The sequence below is a fragment of the Rhinoraja longicauda genome, chromosome 11, assembly GCF_053455715.1.
Source record: "Rhinoraja longicauda isolate Sanriku21f chromosome 11, sRhiLon1.1, whole genome shotgun sequence".
Taxonomy (NCBI): Eukaryota; Metazoa; Chordata; class Chondrichthyes; order Rajiformes; family Arhynchobatidae; genus Rhinoraja; species Rhinoraja longicauda.
Genome location: NC_135963.1, coordinates 9256991 through 9275125, shown reverse-complemented (window position 1 = coordinate 9275125; position 18135 = coordinate 9256991). Strand labels below are relative to the sequence as shown.

General features: G+C 39.6%; 1 protein-coding gene across 3 annotated transcripts in view; it reads left to right on the top strand.

The window, feature by feature from the left end:
- The window catches only part of LOC144598264 (zinc finger protein 644-like), a 97365-nt gene that overhangs the window by 44560 nt on the left and 34670 nt on the right, over positions 1-18135 (top strand). For 2 of the 3 annotated variants that reach the window (XM_078408200.1, XM_078408199.1), the window contains exon 2: positions 3841-3958. The exons of the other annotated variant lie outside the window; for it this stretch is intronic. In XM_078408200.1, the coding sequence (XP_078264326.1) occupies positions 3841-3958 (118 nt within the window). The remainder of the gene's footprint in view (positions 1-3840; positions 3959-18135) is intronic. 3 annotated transcript variants of the gene reach the window in all.

The following is an 18135-nucleotide window of genomic DNA, read 5'->3' as shown; positions in this document are numbered from 1 at the left end:
TTGACATAAATCACGGAACAAGAAACTCAGTTTGTAAAATTGAGAATGGATTTTTTTAAATCATAGGAATGAGAAAGAAATTGTCTTATATGGTTACCGTCTGTGTTTACAGTTATGAGACTTTAAAAATTAATTTGTTCTTAAAATTGGCAAATTCAAATGACTTTGTGGTGGTGTTAGTTGGAATACTGATCTGAGACAGATGGGATTAAAGTCTCTCTAAGGGTTCTAAATGAAATGTGTTTGGGCAGCCCATACCCAATTCCCAACAGATGAAGACCAAAACACCATTACAGTTCACAGTTGGCACAAAACTGAATAAATCTGGCAAGTTTATGAAAATGTGTTTTTAAATAAATGTCATTGAAACAACAGAAGTTGTGGCCATAATATTTACAATTTGTTTGCTGTGAAATAACTATGTGATACTTGCAGCAGAAAATTAACGTGTTTTTGTGAATTTACTGTTAATAATAGTGACATCTAGTGATGTAAATTCTATCTAGGTACCAAAATCAAAAAGAAAAGATGACCACTAGATGGTGCTGGTTAGGCCTTGGTTTCTGACGATGGGGATCTGTTTTCAATCAAAGTGCTTAGAACATGATGTGAAGCCTACTTCACTACATCACCTTACGGTATTCCGAGTATCATTTCATCACAATACCACTGCTGTTGTCATTCTTTTTGTTACATTCTGTTTTTCGCACTTTGATTTTATCAATCACGTCGTCGATTCAAACCAGCTTTTCCTGTTTTGGAAAACTAGGATCGAAACGACAACGTGATTGATAAAAATCAATGTGAGAAAAATAGTATGTAACAAGCAACTCATCAGTAGTCACTTTTGAAAGGAGTGTAATTCCATCAATCTTACTTTCTCAGTTGTTCGCTGTTGCTTCTGGTTTACATGGTGCAAAATTTTGAAATCATCAATGAAAGATTAGGAAGGACCCTTCAAAGGAAATTATCTGTCAATATAAGTTGGTAACTTTTACTGTTAATTCTTTCTTGAGAATTATTGCCACTTTATAAGGCATGAATGATGCTGATGTGCCAGTACTCTTAACATAATGGTGGAGTACATGCCCAAATCAGCATCAATGGTGCAGAAGTGGAAATGATTGAGTGCTTCAAGTTCCTTGGTGTTAATATTACCAACGATCTGTCGTAGACCAAGTACATTGATGCGTCAGCCAAGAAGGCACATCCAAGCCTCTACTTCCTTGGGAGACTGAGGAAATTTGGCATGTCTCCAAAGACTCTTGCAAACATCTACAGATGCACCAGAATGCATGCTACCATATGGCATCATAGCTTGGTTTGGGAACAGCTCTGCCCAAGACCACAAGAAATTGCAGAGTGTTGTAGATGTAGCCCAGTCCATCACAGAGATCAGACTTACCACAATTGACTCTATCTATACTTCATGCTACCTCGGAAAAGCAGCCAACACAATGACTTGTCCCACCCCTGTCATTCCTCCCTCTCCTTGCTCCCATCCTGTAGAGGTTGCAAACTCGCCACCAGACTCAGGAACAGCTTCTTCTCTGTTGCCAGGCCTCTGAACAGTTCTTCTGTGAGCTAGGCTACTATCCGCTTCACCTCTATCCCGTTAAGGACATTGAACTTTGTCTATGGGACTGATGGAAAGGGAAGGAACAAAGGAGGACCCGGCGAGGGGGGACTGCCCAGATGTTGAGGGAAGAACAATGGACAATGGAGGACCCGGCATGGGGGGCGACCACCGTGAGGAAGGGGAAGAACAATGGGGACACGGTGTGGGGGGACCGCCATGAGGGAGGAGGAGAACAATTTGCAATGGAGGACCCAGTGTGGGGGGGCCACCGTGAGAAGGGGGGAGGGGAGTGGGGGAGGGGGAGAACAAAGGAGGGCCTGGCGCAGATGCTATGTATACTTTGTAACTTTGTCAGCGCTCTTATGTGGCGACTATTTGCATACCTTGGGTATGCAAGCAAAGAATTTCACTGTGACTTATCACATGTGACAATAAAGCATTCATTCATTCATTCATTCAGTTTATCATTAATCATTGTAGAATACCCACATTATAAATCAAAGTGCATTGACAACCATAGAAACATATAAAATTCTTAAGGGGTTGGAGAGGCTAGATGCGGGAAGATTGTTCCCGATGTTGGGGAAGTCCAGAACCAGGGGTCACAGCTTAAGGATAAGGGGGAAGTCTTTTAGGACCGACATGAGAAAACATTTCTTCACACAGAGAGTGGTGAGTCTGTGGAATTCTCTGCCACAGAAGGTAGTTGAGGCCAATTCATTGGCTATATTTAAGAGGGAGTTAGATGTGGCCCTTGTGGCTAAAGGGATCAGGGGGTATGGAGAGAAGGCAGGTACAGGTTACTGAGCTGGATGATCAGCGATGATCATATTGAATGGCGGTGCAGGCTTGAAGGGTCGAATGGCCTACTCCTGCACCTATTTTCTATGTTTCTAACCAAACTGAAATAAAAAGCTTTTTTTAACTATCTTTTTGGATGTTTTTTAGCCATAGGCAAAAAGCTATAAAATTCAAGCCCTGACAATGTCATAATTAAGTACAGACTAGATTGTTTTCTTTGCCTGTTAGTAACTATATCTTGTAGTTGCACTGAGCTAACTTTGTTATTTTGGGCAGGTATAACGCAAAGATGGACGTCTGCTTATAATATCCAAATTATAACATTGTGAATAATCTTGCAAAAAACATCAATTCTTTATGAAACAACAGGGATCCAATTTTATATTGCACATGCCAAACAAAAACCATAAGTTAATTCCACAATACAGACAAAGGATATTCAGTTATTTTAAAGAATCAGAATTGGAAGTGGTTTGAAGCATGACATTCTTTGACACAGGGTTTCAGGTAGAAGAATGGAATAGGAAGCTATACGATCACCCAAACACTTGAGTCTCAGAATGATCAGGAGTTATGGAAAATGCTTAGGAATCTATGCAATAGTGTAATTTTATTTGGTGATATTGTTCGAAAGAAGCTGTGCTTTTCTAAAACCATTGCATGTGAGTGTGTGTGGCTGACATGTGTAAATTTTTACTTTAAAATGTTAATTTGATAAGGGGTTATTTATTTTGGGTCATGTTTTTCCTTTATATTTCCTTCCATTTTTATGCTTTTCTGTTGAATAATTTTCACAACAAAAGGGTAGCTTCCTGAAGGGCGAATTTCTTTCATTGCAATTTGATTTTGTTTTATTTCTATCTATCTGTTTCTTTAATGACTTGTAAGATTTATTTGCAGGCACTATCAGTATCAATTAATTGATGACTTACTTTGAGTGGGAATGGGCCTATCGTGTACCAGTAATAGGAAATGTTTTATTGCGATAGTACACTCTACCACTGAGGCCAAGGCCACTCAGGATAACAACTTAAATGTCAATCATTGCTAAGATTCAAATAAAGATGGTTCAAATAACATTTCAGCATTCTATCACGAAGACAATGCCCTAATGTGAACAAAGATTTCTGAATTGCATTTTACTAAATACTAAATACTTTTCAAAATCAATGACTGCTACATTTTTTAACTATGAAAACAATTGAAGTTAAAATACATGTTCTCTATATTTGTATCTTTGTATGAAAATTGCTGGATTCTCATTGTTTTTAGTTTTTTCACTATCTTGTATCATTCGCATTTTAAAAGGCTGATTATCTGCAATGTTTGACCAACAGAGTTTGGAATTTCCTTACTTTGGAAAGCCCATAATAAAAGGAAAGTGATTTAAAAAATTTTGTTAAACGATGGATAGTTACTTTGGAAATGACGTGAATTCATGTGATTTTGTTTTGAAACAGAATTTAAGACCGATATCACAGAATTTAAGACCAATATCCCTTTGGCCGATTTAGTCCCTTTGGCCTCCAGCTACAGCATGGCTTTGAAAGACACAGATGGTGCTGAGGAGTGTAAGGAGTAAGTGCACTTCATGTTTTGGTTGTATTTAACAAAAAAAGTAAAAAGTTTAACATCTAGAATTCAGACTATAGTCAGATCTTAATGCTTTCAAATCATAAATATTTGAATGATTTTATTATCTCTCGTTTAGTTTCGAGATACAGTCTCGTCGTTTAGTTTCGACGTACAGGCCTTTTGGCCCAATGAGGCCGGACCAAACAGTGATCCTCGCACATTAACACTACCCTACACACACTATGGACAATTTTACATTTATACCAAGCCAATACGTCTTTGGAGTGTGGGAGGAAACTGAAGATCTCGGAGAAAACCCACGCAAGTCACAGGGAGAAAGTACAAACGCGGGCTCTTTTGTGCTGTAAGCTCTACCTCTACACAACCATGCCGCCCATCTCTAAAACATTTCATTAAAACTCTGAAGATTATTATATAGGTGCAAATCTTTTTGTAGATTTAAAAAAAATCGTTGCATTTCATTGTGATGATTCAATTTTATCATGAAATTAATGGTCCAAAATGTTAATGCTGCTGATTTCCGATTGAAATTAAGTGAAGCACAGGAGGGTAGAATAGATTTAAAGAGAACTGATCCAATTAATAATGGAATGTCAAGGTCCCATATTTGGTGTTTCAATCAAAAATAAAAATATGAGCATATTGTAAAATATTTGAAAAGTTGGAAAGTCCAGTAACATGGTGCACAACATCATTGAATATCCACCACACGGAATGGGTCCCACACCTGCCATCCATGAGGTCTGCTTCTGTCCCATTCGATGTCTTACCATGCTAAAAGTTTCTGAAAGGAAATTGACAGCCCTTTAACAATTATTCAGGTCGTCAATATTTCTGAATTTTTTTGCTGATTCTGTAAAGTGGGTCTCCTCAAGAATACCCAATGCATTAAAAGGATCGGCAAGTGATGTTATTGACGGAGGTACATGGGGACCAGGAAGAGCTCTTTGGAAGCTGCATTTGTAGATCTGATGTAGGTCTTGATTCTCTCCACTCTATTCCCAATCCTCTGCAACATTCCTGATCCTTGCAGCTCACCCGATACAAGTGAAGGGCCTGAGACCAATAGAGCACCCGGGCACCATATCAGGCCCAGCCTGCTCATGTAGACCCAAGTATAACTCCAGGTCCATATCCAGCTCTAGAGCCATATTGCATTATTGCATTGGTGGGCATGGGTTATTGCTGCATGTCACTGGCATACTACATTCGTCATTGTACAATACTGGGGTATTTCACTGATGGGCACAGGTCAATCACATAATAACAGTTCTACTGTTGCCATTTAACACTGGAAGGAATGCTGAGTCCTATGATGATGTCAGGGAAGAAGGCAGATGTTGATCTCCTGCATTTGTTTAGTTTAGTTTAGAGATACAGTGCGGAAACAGGCTCTCTCGGCCCACCGGGTCCGTGCTGACCAGCAATTCCCGCATATTACCACAATCCTAAACGCACTAAGGACAATTTTTTACATGTTCCGAGCCAATTAACCTTCAAACCTGTACGTCTTTGGAGTGTGGGAAGAAACCGAAGATCTCGGAGAAAACCCACGCAGGTCACAGGGAGAACGTACAAACTCCGTAGAGACAGCACCCATAGTCGGGATCGAACCCGGGTCTCTGGCACTGCATTCGCTGTAAGGCAGCAACTCTACCGCTACACTACCGTGCCACAAAAGTGTCAGGAAAAGCGGAATAGTTCTTGATGGAAACGAGCCAGAATGCCGTTGAAAGAGCAATCCCTTTGGAATACTGAAAGGTAGGGGAGATGAGTCTGATGTCATAAAGTTGCAGGTGTCAAAAAATTACAGAATCTTGAATTGTTGAATAGGGAGGCTGGTGGAGCAGGTCGAGAGCAAAATTCTGGGAATTGGAATTGATGCAATTGTGGTGGAGTGGACATCTAAAACAGAACAGATGAGACTAAGACACTGGGAACATGGAATGGAGTCCTTATCAGAAGCGAGGTGGAAAGAATTGGAGTCACGATGTCTTTGGAATACCCTCAACTATGCCGTTTCAATCAACCTAATTTTAAATAACAATTTTTAGAAAGTAATGCATTAACTGTCATGCTTGCAAACAAACTTAACAACATAAGAAAATAGGACAAGGAATAGTCACTTGACCCCTCAAGTCTGCTCCACGATTCAATATGATCAAGACCGATCTGTCCCAGGTCTCATACCTTTTCTTTGCAAGATTCCCATCGGCTTCAATCCATGGTCTTTCAAAAATGTACCTATTTCCTGTTTAAAGACTCCCAATAATTTTACCTCTACAATCTTATGGGGTAGAGAATTCCATTGTTTTTCTCCCTTTTAGTGAGTCATTCCTCAGTTTTAAACGATTGTTCCTTAATTTTGTAATTAGCCCCCTTTTTGGAGATTCTACACTCTTAACATCTACCCTGTTATAGTGTCGGATAACACAGATACAGCGCTTCAGCGCAAATCATCCAGGCCGAAGATGATGCCTCTTCTAAGCTGTTTTGTTTTACAGAAAATTTATTCTTCTCTGGCCAGATGGTGATCCAGATGTTAAGAATTGAGATGTTGGAAGACTGAGCCATTCAGGGTAAAAACGACAGGAGTGCTACACCAACTGAATGGTTGTTTCAGTCTAATTATCCTGGACCTCTTGTGTTCATAGCGAGCTGATGAATTGTCATGAGCGCAACAACACATGAAAATAGAAGCAAGAGGAGGTCACCTGGCCCTCTCAAGCCTACCCCACCATTCATTGTGATCATGCTCGTTCTCCCTTGCCTCAACTTCTTCCCTGTGCCAGATCACCAAAGCCCTCAATCCCCCGATCCTTTAAAAAGGTACGGTTCCATTCTAGATACTTTTAATGAGCTAGCCCCCAGAACTTCCTGGGTAGAAAATGCTCGAGATTTTAACAGTTATTGAAATTTAAAACGGTAACATTTATCAAAGTCACATTAATAACAATAATTAAGAATAAGATAAGCTAAGTGTAGTTTAAAAAAAACTGAATTTACCTCAATCTTCAGGCCAACCCTGCCATTCAGATCGATCTGGATTCTGATCCATTTTAGGAGGAGGCTGGCTGTGATGACAAAGATATGAACCAACAGCTGAGCACAAGGTCTAACAGAATATGAACCTTACAGTCAATTTGTTTCATCATCAGTTCAGTGATTGGGAAGAAAACAAAATCGCTAAGATGTTTTTGATGTATTAAAAAAATGATTGATAACTTGACAAAGCTGGTGAAGAGTAGGGCTTACAGCTATTATGAGGAATCTGATGGAATGGAGGGGACAGGGAACGACTTTTGCAATATGCAAGGCAGGAAAAGTTGCCTTGACTGCAGTCAAATGGGCAAGATTGAAACTGAAGAGAGTCTTGACAAAGTTTGATTTTAAAAGAACTGTTGAAGGCTGATGGTGCAGTTGTGTAGGGATATGGAAATAAGGTCACGGGCAGAGAGAGCTGTATGCACACATAGTTATTCCTTCTTTGGTTCTGTGCAAGGAACAAAACCTGACTGGAGATTCAAATGTGGGATTACTCGAGAGATGTGCTTTGGTTTTGATGATGCTTCTTTTACGAAGCAAAAAAATCTGTAAGTGACATTGAATGATGTAAACAAAAAGAAAGTTAAACAAATATTAAAAATGCACTTAATTTCATCTGGTAGCATTTCTGTTTTAAGCTTGTTGTGGAAGGGACACTAAAGGGCCTGTCCCATTTAGGCAATTTTTAAGGCGATTGCCGGCGACTGTCAAAGTCGTAGCAGATCGCCAAAATTTTCTTTCACCGTACGACAATGACCATGACAATGCCGAGTCAGGTCGAGATTACGCCGTCTTCGGAAACATCGCAAAATTCCCACACTGTAAATGCTTCTGCAGCGTCCTAATTTTCGCTGAAATCACTGACAAGTCGGTAATTATTTGACAGTTTTGAAATATAACATCTTGCCCGGGTTACTTGATAACCAAGCTTCACGGTAACAAGGCATAAACTGGATTAACTTCCAGTTTACTAATAGCAGTATTAAGAAATTTAATTTTAAAAGTGGTTAAATGTATTTTTGTGCAGCGTGTGGGCATTCTTTGAAAATGTACGGGAGATGCATATCTGGTTTCTGGGTTGCATATCTGGGTTGGGAGCCTACTTTAAATGTAATCGCTGATGGCCATAAACATCGTGAAGATTCCCACACTTACCTGACTCAAACTGTCGACTCCAATCTACCTGTCAAATGTCCTGACGGTAAATAAATTGGTTAAACACAAGTATTTTATGGTATCTTCAAATGACTTTACTTAATTTAATATTATGTGCTTCTAAATGCATCTAAGAGAACCTAGCAAACCTGGGGACAGCATGCGATAGCGCCCGCAATAAGCAACGATACCTGGCGACAAGCCAGCAGTCGCCGAGAAATTTCATACCGGTTGATTTCTCAGCGACGTGCCGAGGTCTACTACGATTCTTTGAAGACTCCTCGCGATCATACCTGCGACAGCCTAGTCGCCGGCAGTCGCCTTAAAATCGCCTAAGTAGGACAGGCCCTTAATTAAAGCGATTGTGGTGAATCAGTAAAGGGTGGCACAGTGATGCAGCGTTAGAGTTGCTGCCTTACTGCGCTTGCAGCGCCGGAGACCTGGGTTCTATCCCAACTACGGGTGACGTTTGTACAGAGTTTGTACGTTCTTCCCGTGACCGCGTGGGTTTTCTCTGAGATCTTCGGTTTCTTGCCATACTGCAAAGACGTACAGGTATGTAGATTAATTGGCTTGGTGTATGTGTAAAATTGTCTCCTGTGTGTAGGATAGTGTTAGTGTGCAGGGATCGCCGGTCGGTGCAGACAACGGTGGGCCGAAGGGCCTGTTTTTGCGCTGTATCTCTAAACTAAACTAACCTAAAAACTAAACCAACGGTTAATACAGTCATTTAATTTTAAATTAATTTGAAGACTTTGCCAATAACCACAGTTTTACATAATTAGCTAAAAATGTTTTTATTTTAGCTTTTCAAGATTTTCTCCATATCCACACAGGAAAATATTTAGTTGCAAATATAATTGCAGCTTTTGGCACCTATGACAGAATAAGATTACTTCGACTTGCATTCTCTGAACCAATATTCAGAAATTGGGTTCAAATCCCGCCCTTCCTCGTTGGTTGAGAATTTTAATTCAATCTAAACAAAGAATAATTTTGGAAGTACAACAATGTAGCAGTGAAATGGCCACAAAGTAGTTGGATTGCTGCTTCATTAGTGCACATAAGGAAAAAAAGATTTGATGGCTTTTGTTTGATGTGCCTTATATTTGACTCTTATACCACACAATTGTGGTTGAAAATTTATTGCACTAGCAGACAACTCACATGGATAGCTATGTTCAGTAGTAATTGATGGCTTTGTTTAATGATGCCAATCTCTCAAATTTAGTATCAAAAGTTAACTTTGGGGTATATTATTTTTAAGACGGCATGGCAGCATGCTTTTTTGATCTTGTAGTCCTATGTTAAAGATGCCATCCTTGAGGTGACCTCGTGATTACGGACTTCAGTATAATTTACATGTTCGTTTCACACTTTAAAGTTAAAGGTTTTTCTCCCATGCTATTGCCGTGAGAGTTCCAAAATGCTTTGTTGCTGCTGCCTTATATTTAACATCCTAGCTTTAAGATTAAGTCATCTTATTGTTTTGTTACACTTTTGTAGCTCACAAGGCAAACTAATAGCTTTCGTCAAAATGCACTATTAGGTTGATCTTTAATCTCCATTTTTGGTCGCTGTCGATGTTTAGTGGAGAACACACAGTGGTCTACTTTATATGCATACAGTCAGGACCTTGTTTTATTTGTAGGAAGGAACTACAGGTGCTGATATATACCGAAGATAGACAAAAAGTGCTGGAGTAACTCAGCTGGTCAGGCAGCATTTCGGGAGAAAAAGGATGGGTAACGTTTTGGGTCGGAACACTTCTTCAGAGATGCTGCCTGACCTGCTGAGTTATTCCTGTACTTTGTGTCTATCCTTGTTTTATTCATTTCTATGTGTGTATGCTGAATGGATTGGCCATTGTTTTGAGAGGAAAGTTTTCCGATTGTCCCAGTGCACCCAAGTAATTGAAAGTGTTGGAATTGCTTAAGCATGAAGATTTGGTGGAAAGAAAAATATTAGATCTAGGTAGGCTCGTTTCCTATTTAGATTTTTTTTGCATCTGCAGTATTTTGAAGGCATTCGACACACTGTAAAAGGGAAGCATAATTAGCTGATGCTGAATCCAGTAATTATCCAGAAAATCACTGAAACTTGGTGTTGCCCAGTAATTGCTCAATTTGCAAGAACGGACATAAAGCTCTTGTTGTATTTTGACTGGAACAAGAACAGGCAATTGTGAACTCTAGATGCCCCATTGTTCCGTGCGAACAAAAGAAATCCTCTATGTTTCATTTCTATCTCATTCGTAGGATTCCCAGAAAGTAAAAATGAATCCTTTCAATATAATAAACTCACTTTTAACTTTTCACAAGTCATGATTATGCAGCATTAATGAGTAATGCCAGCCAGATCTTGCTTTTCTCTCTCAACTCGGGAAGCCAGATTCTTTACAGATTCAGCAAGATTCTAATTGATAGCCTGGTTGTTGAAAGAGATTTCAAGCTCAAAGGTTAGCACCATCTGTGGTTGATGCATTAGTGGCTTCCTGAAAAACACTGAACCAAATTTGTAAAATCTAAATACAGGAACTTGTCCATGTATGTGTTTGTTTTATTATTAAAGTCAGATATGTTGCATTTTAAAGAGCTTTGTACACATTCCAGCCCAGGAACTTAAGCCAAAATGTATTAGAATACGTATAAAAGAAGTGGAATTTAATTTGTGTCATTTTGTATTTTTCTCTCTCAATTGTGGTCCTTCACTTATTTTTAAAAAAGATCTGTGCATGCAATGACTATTTTTATTCACCCAAATGCTGCACGGTGATTGACCACAGCTAGGGATGAAAGAATGGTGAATTGTTGGATGAATTGTTATTGAGAAGGAGGCATACCTGCTCTTTGTTAATATAGTAGGATCCTGAACCTTTTCTGGAATAAGACAAAGCCATAGTTGAGTGTTTCATATAAAAAAGGCACCCACTACCAGCTAACATGGAGAATTTCTTCTTCCAAATCAAGTTCATGTATCATGCAATGATTTCTTGCGACTTTTATGTAAAGAATGCCAATGGTGGTTATTTCTTCATGAAAAGGGTTCTCCTGATAAACCACTTTGCCTAGAATCATAAAAAACTTCTAGCACAGAAAGTTTTCTAATGTTTAGTTCATTAGCTTTGCCCCTTCTGCCACAAGTTTCCACAATGTTCTGCAAATTGTCCCTTTTCCGTTTTGTTACGTTATCTTGTAAAAGCCGCTGTAGAGTTTGTCACAGCCACTTTTTAATACAAGGTATTCTAAAGTCTGCTGCCTGAAAAGACTTATCTAGTTTGCCATTAAATCACTATCTTCTGGTTACTCTCTTGCTTGGCAATAACAATTATTTGAAGGAAAACAACAAAATGCTGGTGGAACAATGGTAAGACGTATCTGTGGAGGGAATGGAAGTTGTGACTGGTGGTGGGATCACATTGATGCTGGCGATAATGTCAGAGAATTAAGTGTTGAAAGCGGAGGCTGGTAGGGTGAAAGAAAGAACAAGGTGAACTCCATCCATGGGGGGAGGGGGAAAGAAAGCAGAATTGCAGAACACAGGAGATATGGATGAGGGCTTCATCCACAACAGCAAGGGGGAAAGATTTACTGAAGAAAGAAGACGTCTCTGATACCCAGGAGTGGAAAGCCTCATTTTGGGAGTTGAAGTTGGAAAGGGTGCAGAGAAGATTTACGAGGATGTTGCCAGGACTCAAGAACCTGAGCTATAGGGAGAGGTTGAAATTCTATTCCTTGGAGTGCAGGTGGATGTGGGGTGATCTTATGGAGGTGTAGAAAATCATGAGAGGAATAGATTGGGTAGATCCACCGAGTCTCTTGCCCAGAGTCGGGGAATCGAGAACCAGGTGACATAGGTTTAAGGTGAGGGGGGAAAGATTCAATAAGAATCTGAGGGGTACCTTTTTCATGCAGAGGGTGGTGGGTATATGGAACGAGCTGCCAGAGGAGATAGTAGAGGCAACATTTAAGAAACATTTGGACAGGCACATGGATAGGACAGGTTTGGAGGGATATGGGCCAAGCGCAAGTAGGATGAAACTAGTGTAGATGGGACATGTTGGCCAGTGTATGCAAGTTGGGCCAAAGCCCCTGTTTCAATGCTGTGAGACTCTATGACTCTATGACTAGGAGAAAACCTCAGAGCTGATGAACCCTGAATTTGCAGCCCTTTTCCTCCATAGTAATGGTCACAGGGAATAGAGGAGCTGCCAAAACATTTTGGTGATTTGTAATAGTGTATACATACTGATTAAACATACGAGAGTAGCAATCATACTGATAATGCAGGTAATGATTGAGTCTAAAGTTTTGATTGAGTTTGCCACTGGAGGAACTGATCTGCTCTGCATGATAGTGAGATTTTCATCGTGCCTTAGACCTGTATTTTTAGATGGTAGGGAGAAATAATAGAATCATTCCCAGCTTTTGTTATTTTAATGTAAGGGTGAAAAATTATTCAGGCTGATATTGTTTTGAAAACAATTATTTGGTATGGAGATTTAAGGTACTTTAACATTATATAAGCTGCAACAGACCTGTGCTTCCCCAGGTTGGCTGCCTCATTTGTCATATTCCAGTAGCAATGCCTTGATGAGATTTTGCCAGATTTGTACTAATAAACCAACGGGTTGTAATGTGCATTATTCTGTAGTCTTTATTCACAAACTGGTGCTAAAGCGGTTTTAATTTATTATTTGCTAATAGAAAACAAAATGCACGGGTTTATATTCAAATGACAAATGCACACCTCGTAAAAGCAATTTAATTCTTGCTGCTTGCCTCAGTACTGGTTCATTGTTTTTCTTTACTGCAAGATTAACAGGACAGACTCGTGTTTGTCCTGTCGCCAGAATGTGTGATTTGTAGGGCAGCAGGCATGTTTTATTATGCTAAAGGAAATCTGTCAATAATTGTCATTAGCAAACCCCTCAAACAAAGTAGGTAGGTGTGGAAATCACATCAAATTTGAATTTTAAATTGATGCTCTTGATCTTCTTAAAAAGGGAAACACTTTAGTTAAGAGAGGTAATTTTTGTTACCCTAATACAGCCTTAAGTGGAGCACTTGGAGTGTTCTTTTTAGTTTGTGAAAGAAACTTGAATGATTTAGACTAGAAAAGACCGGAAATTGGAGGAACAGCACCTCATATTTCGCTTGGGCAGCTTGCAGCCCAGCGGTATGAACATTGACTTCTCCAACTTTATATAGTTCCTCTGTCCCTCTCTTCCCCTCCCCCTTCCCAGTTGTCCCTCTATCTTCCTGTCTCCACCCATATCCTTCCTTTGCCCCGCCCCCTGACATCAGTCTGAAGAAGGGCCTCGACCCAAAACGTCCACCCATTCCTTCTCTCCTGAGATGCTGCCTGACCTGCTGAGTTACTCCAGCATTTTGTGAATAAATACCTTAGACTAGAAAAGATGAGCTTCAATTGCACGTTTTAAACACCACTTTTGCTTAATAAAATCTAGCATTGAATTATGATATCAATGTTTTAAAACTCTGAAAATTCTGTGTAATAGTATAATGTGTAGCAGAAATGCTACAGTTATTTGGAAATTGGTGTTCACAGGATTTACAGAATTTAGCTGTGCTCTATTTTTAAATTGAATGGCTGTGCTTCAGAACTGCAAATTTGCTAAGAATTACAATTACTTGATGAGAAAGGACTCAGAATTCCTCTCCATGTTAATGTATGACCAGTGGTGCCATCTGTTTTCTTGTACGTCAGATCTAAAGCAGCCTTTTTGACCTTCTAGAAATGCACTTTGGCATGTAACTTGTGAAGGACATAAGATGCCAGCACACTTAAAATAATATTAAACTGATATCTGTAATAATTCATAGGTTCAATGCTTTTAAGTTACACTCAGACATAATTTCAGTTTTTGGAAGCTTTGTTGACAAGCCAATAATGTAATGTATAATGTAATGATGCAGCCCAGATGGTCTTTGCAAGCACATTAACAGGGGAAGGAACATTTTGAGGAGACTGAAGAGCAATATACATTCGTTATGAGAATATTGATTTCAAATATGGGGTATCACTGGAATTTACTCCAGATTCTTAAAGAAGTCCAGATGAAGACAAATTGTCCCACTGATCCTTCTACTTGGATAGAGTAAACATTATTTGAGGAGCACTGGGAGGAAATTTCAAATTGAATGTGTACGAACAGTGCAATTGCTTTTATTAATGCTGTAGAAATGTAAGTACTCCATTTAGTTAACTAATATATGCAAGGTAAGTTCAATCATACGAGGTACTCAGCTTTGGATATTTGGGGTGGAGGACCATGAGAACTATAATGCATCAGTACTCTGTGGGGTACCAGTGTGTGTCCTTTTGATATCAGTTTATCTATATGCAAACCCCAAACCCTGTTTGCTTTTTAATAGCATTTCATACTATTTAAAGGTCTATTTTTGCATAAATACTCCTCATGAACCCAGCACTTCTTTGTGTACTTCCTTTTATTCTTTCTGTGTGTTCAATTATAATCTATCAAGAAGTTTCAAGAAGGGGACTTTGAAAATCTTAAGAGTAGGCAGAGTCCATGCAGTTTAATGAAAGAAGAGTCATAGGTGTTTGCCACACCGACTGAGATCGTTGAGGCTTTAGACAGCAGAGTTACCAGTGAATGTAGAGTATCTGAATTTTCAAGCAGCAGATGGTGCAGCACAAAGATTAGGTAAAATAAAGGCTCGCGGGTGGGTTAAATCTATTAGTATGGATAGAAAATTAGTTAAAGGATAGAAAACAATGCAGGAATAAACTGTGATTGACAAATAAGAGTCTAGAACCAAGGGGTATAATTTCACAATACCATTTAAAAACCTGAAACCGTAACTTTTCTTTTCGCAGTTGCGACCTAAACTGTTTTCCAGAATTTTCCATTTTTATTCTAGTAGATAAATTTTACATTGACGACATTTATTGATAGCCACCCTGATCAATACCATTATTCACATTTTATATTAAATGATTTGGATGAAAAGGCAGGGTGTAAAGTATCTAAGTCTGGTGGTGATTAAGTGCTAGCTGGAAAGTGGCTTATGAGGGCCCAAAGAGCATGCAACTATAAAGGAAATAGCAAGAAGTGGTGAAAGAAAAAGGGAGATTGCTTACTTTGCAAGAAAGAGTAGAAGAACACAATACTTTAAAAGCAGTTAGAATCTTGTGAATGTTAGCAACGGGTATGGGACACGATAACATCACATCTGGAGTAACTGAATTAGCTGTGCCTCTGTGTCAAGCAATTTTGGTAAAGTTACAACATTGGCATCTACCTGACAATGTGGAAATTTGTCCAGCTATGTTCTGTTCACAACAAACAGGATAAATCCTATCTGGCTAATTATTGCCCAGTTGATCGATGGTTAACAGCAAGTGATGGAAGCCTTCATCAATAGCACTAATAAGTATAATTTCTGTGCTAATAATTTACTCAATGATGTTTGGGTTTATTATTGCCACATGCACCAAGGTACAGTGATAGGCTTTGTTTTGTCTGCTCTCCAAAACGAACATAGCATACATAGGTACAATCTGTTCAAACTGAAATAAAATAGACAGAGAAATGAGGAAGATACAGAGTGCAGAATGTAGTTTTCAACATTGTAGCATGTTGTAGCGCAGTTCCTTAGATAAAGTCCAGACCAGAACATAGACTTGGTCAAACGTGGATTTAAAAAAGAAATTCTGGCTGTGGGTTGTGAGTTGAGTTAGCACTTTCTGTTCTACGATTTATCAAGAAACCCTGATGACACTTGAACATCAAAGAGAAAGCACTCCATGCCTTGCAAAAAAGATGATAGCGGTTGATGGAGATCAATTAACTCATGAGGAATAGGGGTAGAATTAGGCCATTCGGCTCATCAAGTCTACTCTGCCATTCAATCATGGCTGATCTATCTCCCTCCTAACCCCATTCCCTCACCTTCTCCCGATAGCCTCTGGCACCCGTACTAATCAATTACCCCCTGGACATCAGTGCATTATTTCCTCAGGGTGGTGTCCTAGGCATACCCACCATCCCCTGCTTCATGGATGACTATCCACACTACATAAGATCATAAATGGGAATGTTAATGACATATTAATGACATACAATCAATCCAGAATGCCCAATCTGAATGGCAAATGGTTTCAAATAGGATGGAAAATCATTTTATCAATTTCTGTGTTGGTAATGGCAGTCATTAAATAAAGCTGCCAAAAAAAGGGTAAGTATATGCGAAGAAGTGAAATTGCTAGATTGCTTATTCCCTATCACTGGAAGACTCATGCTGCATGCTAGGAATTATGTGTGCGACATACTTCTAATATTGCTGTAGAGGACACACAAGAATCAAAAATTTAAATGCCATTGCCGAGAGATTATAACCCATTACTGCTATGCCAGAGGCATTTGAATCGATTTTATGTATGCAGATGCATTTGGATAGGAAAGTTTAAAGTATGTGGGTCAAAAGTGGGCAAATAGGACTAACTTGGATGAAGTATCTTCGGCATGGATAAGTTGTCCGAAGGACCTGTTTCCGTGCGGTATGACTCTTATGATACAGAAACATAAATAACACGTAAAAATTCTAAGAAAGCAGACCGCATGTAAAATAAATTTAGTGCGATGACATAATTAGACAAAAAAAAGTCTATAGTAGTGCAAGAAATGGGCAGTAATGTTCCATTGCATAAGTTTGTTTAAGAACGTGATAGTTGTAAGAAAGAACCAGGTGGTGTGGTATTTTGGGCTTCTGCATGGCGGGAGAAGAGTGCGTGGCTCGGACGGTGAAGAGACTTTATAATAGATGGCTCCTTTTTCAGGCAGTACCTCATATAGATGCTTTCGATGTGGAGGAGAGATTTGCCTGTGATGGACCGGGCTGAGTCCACCACTCTCTGCAGTCCTTGGTCTTGTTGACCATGAATCTGAACGAGAGGTGGCTGTAGCGGCACCACTCAACCAGGTGTTCTGTTTCTCCCCTTTACAGGGATTCATCACCACTGGTGATTCAGCCAACCACAGTGGTGGTGTCGTTGGCAAATTTATAGATGGTATTGGAGTTGTGCTTAACCACACAGGCAGGGGTGTATAGTGAGGAGAAGAGTTGGCTAGGTACTCCACCTTGGGGTGCATTTGTATTCATGGTCAATGAGGAGAAGATGTTACAGATCTGCATTGATTGTGGTCTGCCAATAAGGAAATCGAGAATCTAGTTGCAACGAGGACAGAGGCTCCCTCGGAGATGAGTTTAGAGGGGATGATAATATTGAACATCGACGAATATTGACATATGTGTTACAGTTATTAGATGGTCCAGAGCAGAGTGGAGAGCCGGTGATGTAGCATCTGCTGTTAACCGGTTATGGCAAAAGTGAATCCTGGTCTTTTCTGACAAAGTGTTTCATCACGGTGGATGTAAATGCTACCAGGTTGTAGTCGTCGAGGCAAGTTACCATGCTCTTATTGGGCACCGGAACAATCAAAGCCCTCAAATTTGAGAAGGAGTGGACTGTGCTCTCATTACCTTTTGATTGATGGAGTCAAATGTTTTTTTAGGAAGTTGAAAGTAAAGTTGAAGCTGCTTCCTGCATTTATCTTGGAGTTGGTGCTTAGTGAAGATTATGTCCACTGTGCCTCGACGTGGATGGAGTCCACATTGTCATTTGGAAGCATCTTTGGAGGAGGTGATTGAGGAATCCTTTCACAATGATTAGTTTATTTTATTTTATTATTGTCGCATGTACCGAGGTACAGTGAAAAGCTTTGTTGTTGCATGCTATCCGGTCAGCGAAAAGACAACACGTGATTACAATCGGGCCATCCAGTGTACAGATACAGGATAAAGGGAATAACATTTAGTGCAAGCTAAAGTCCAGTAAAGTCCGATTAAAGATCTCATTGGTGTTAGGATGGTTCAGTTGCCTGATATATAGCTGGGAAGAAACTGTCCCTG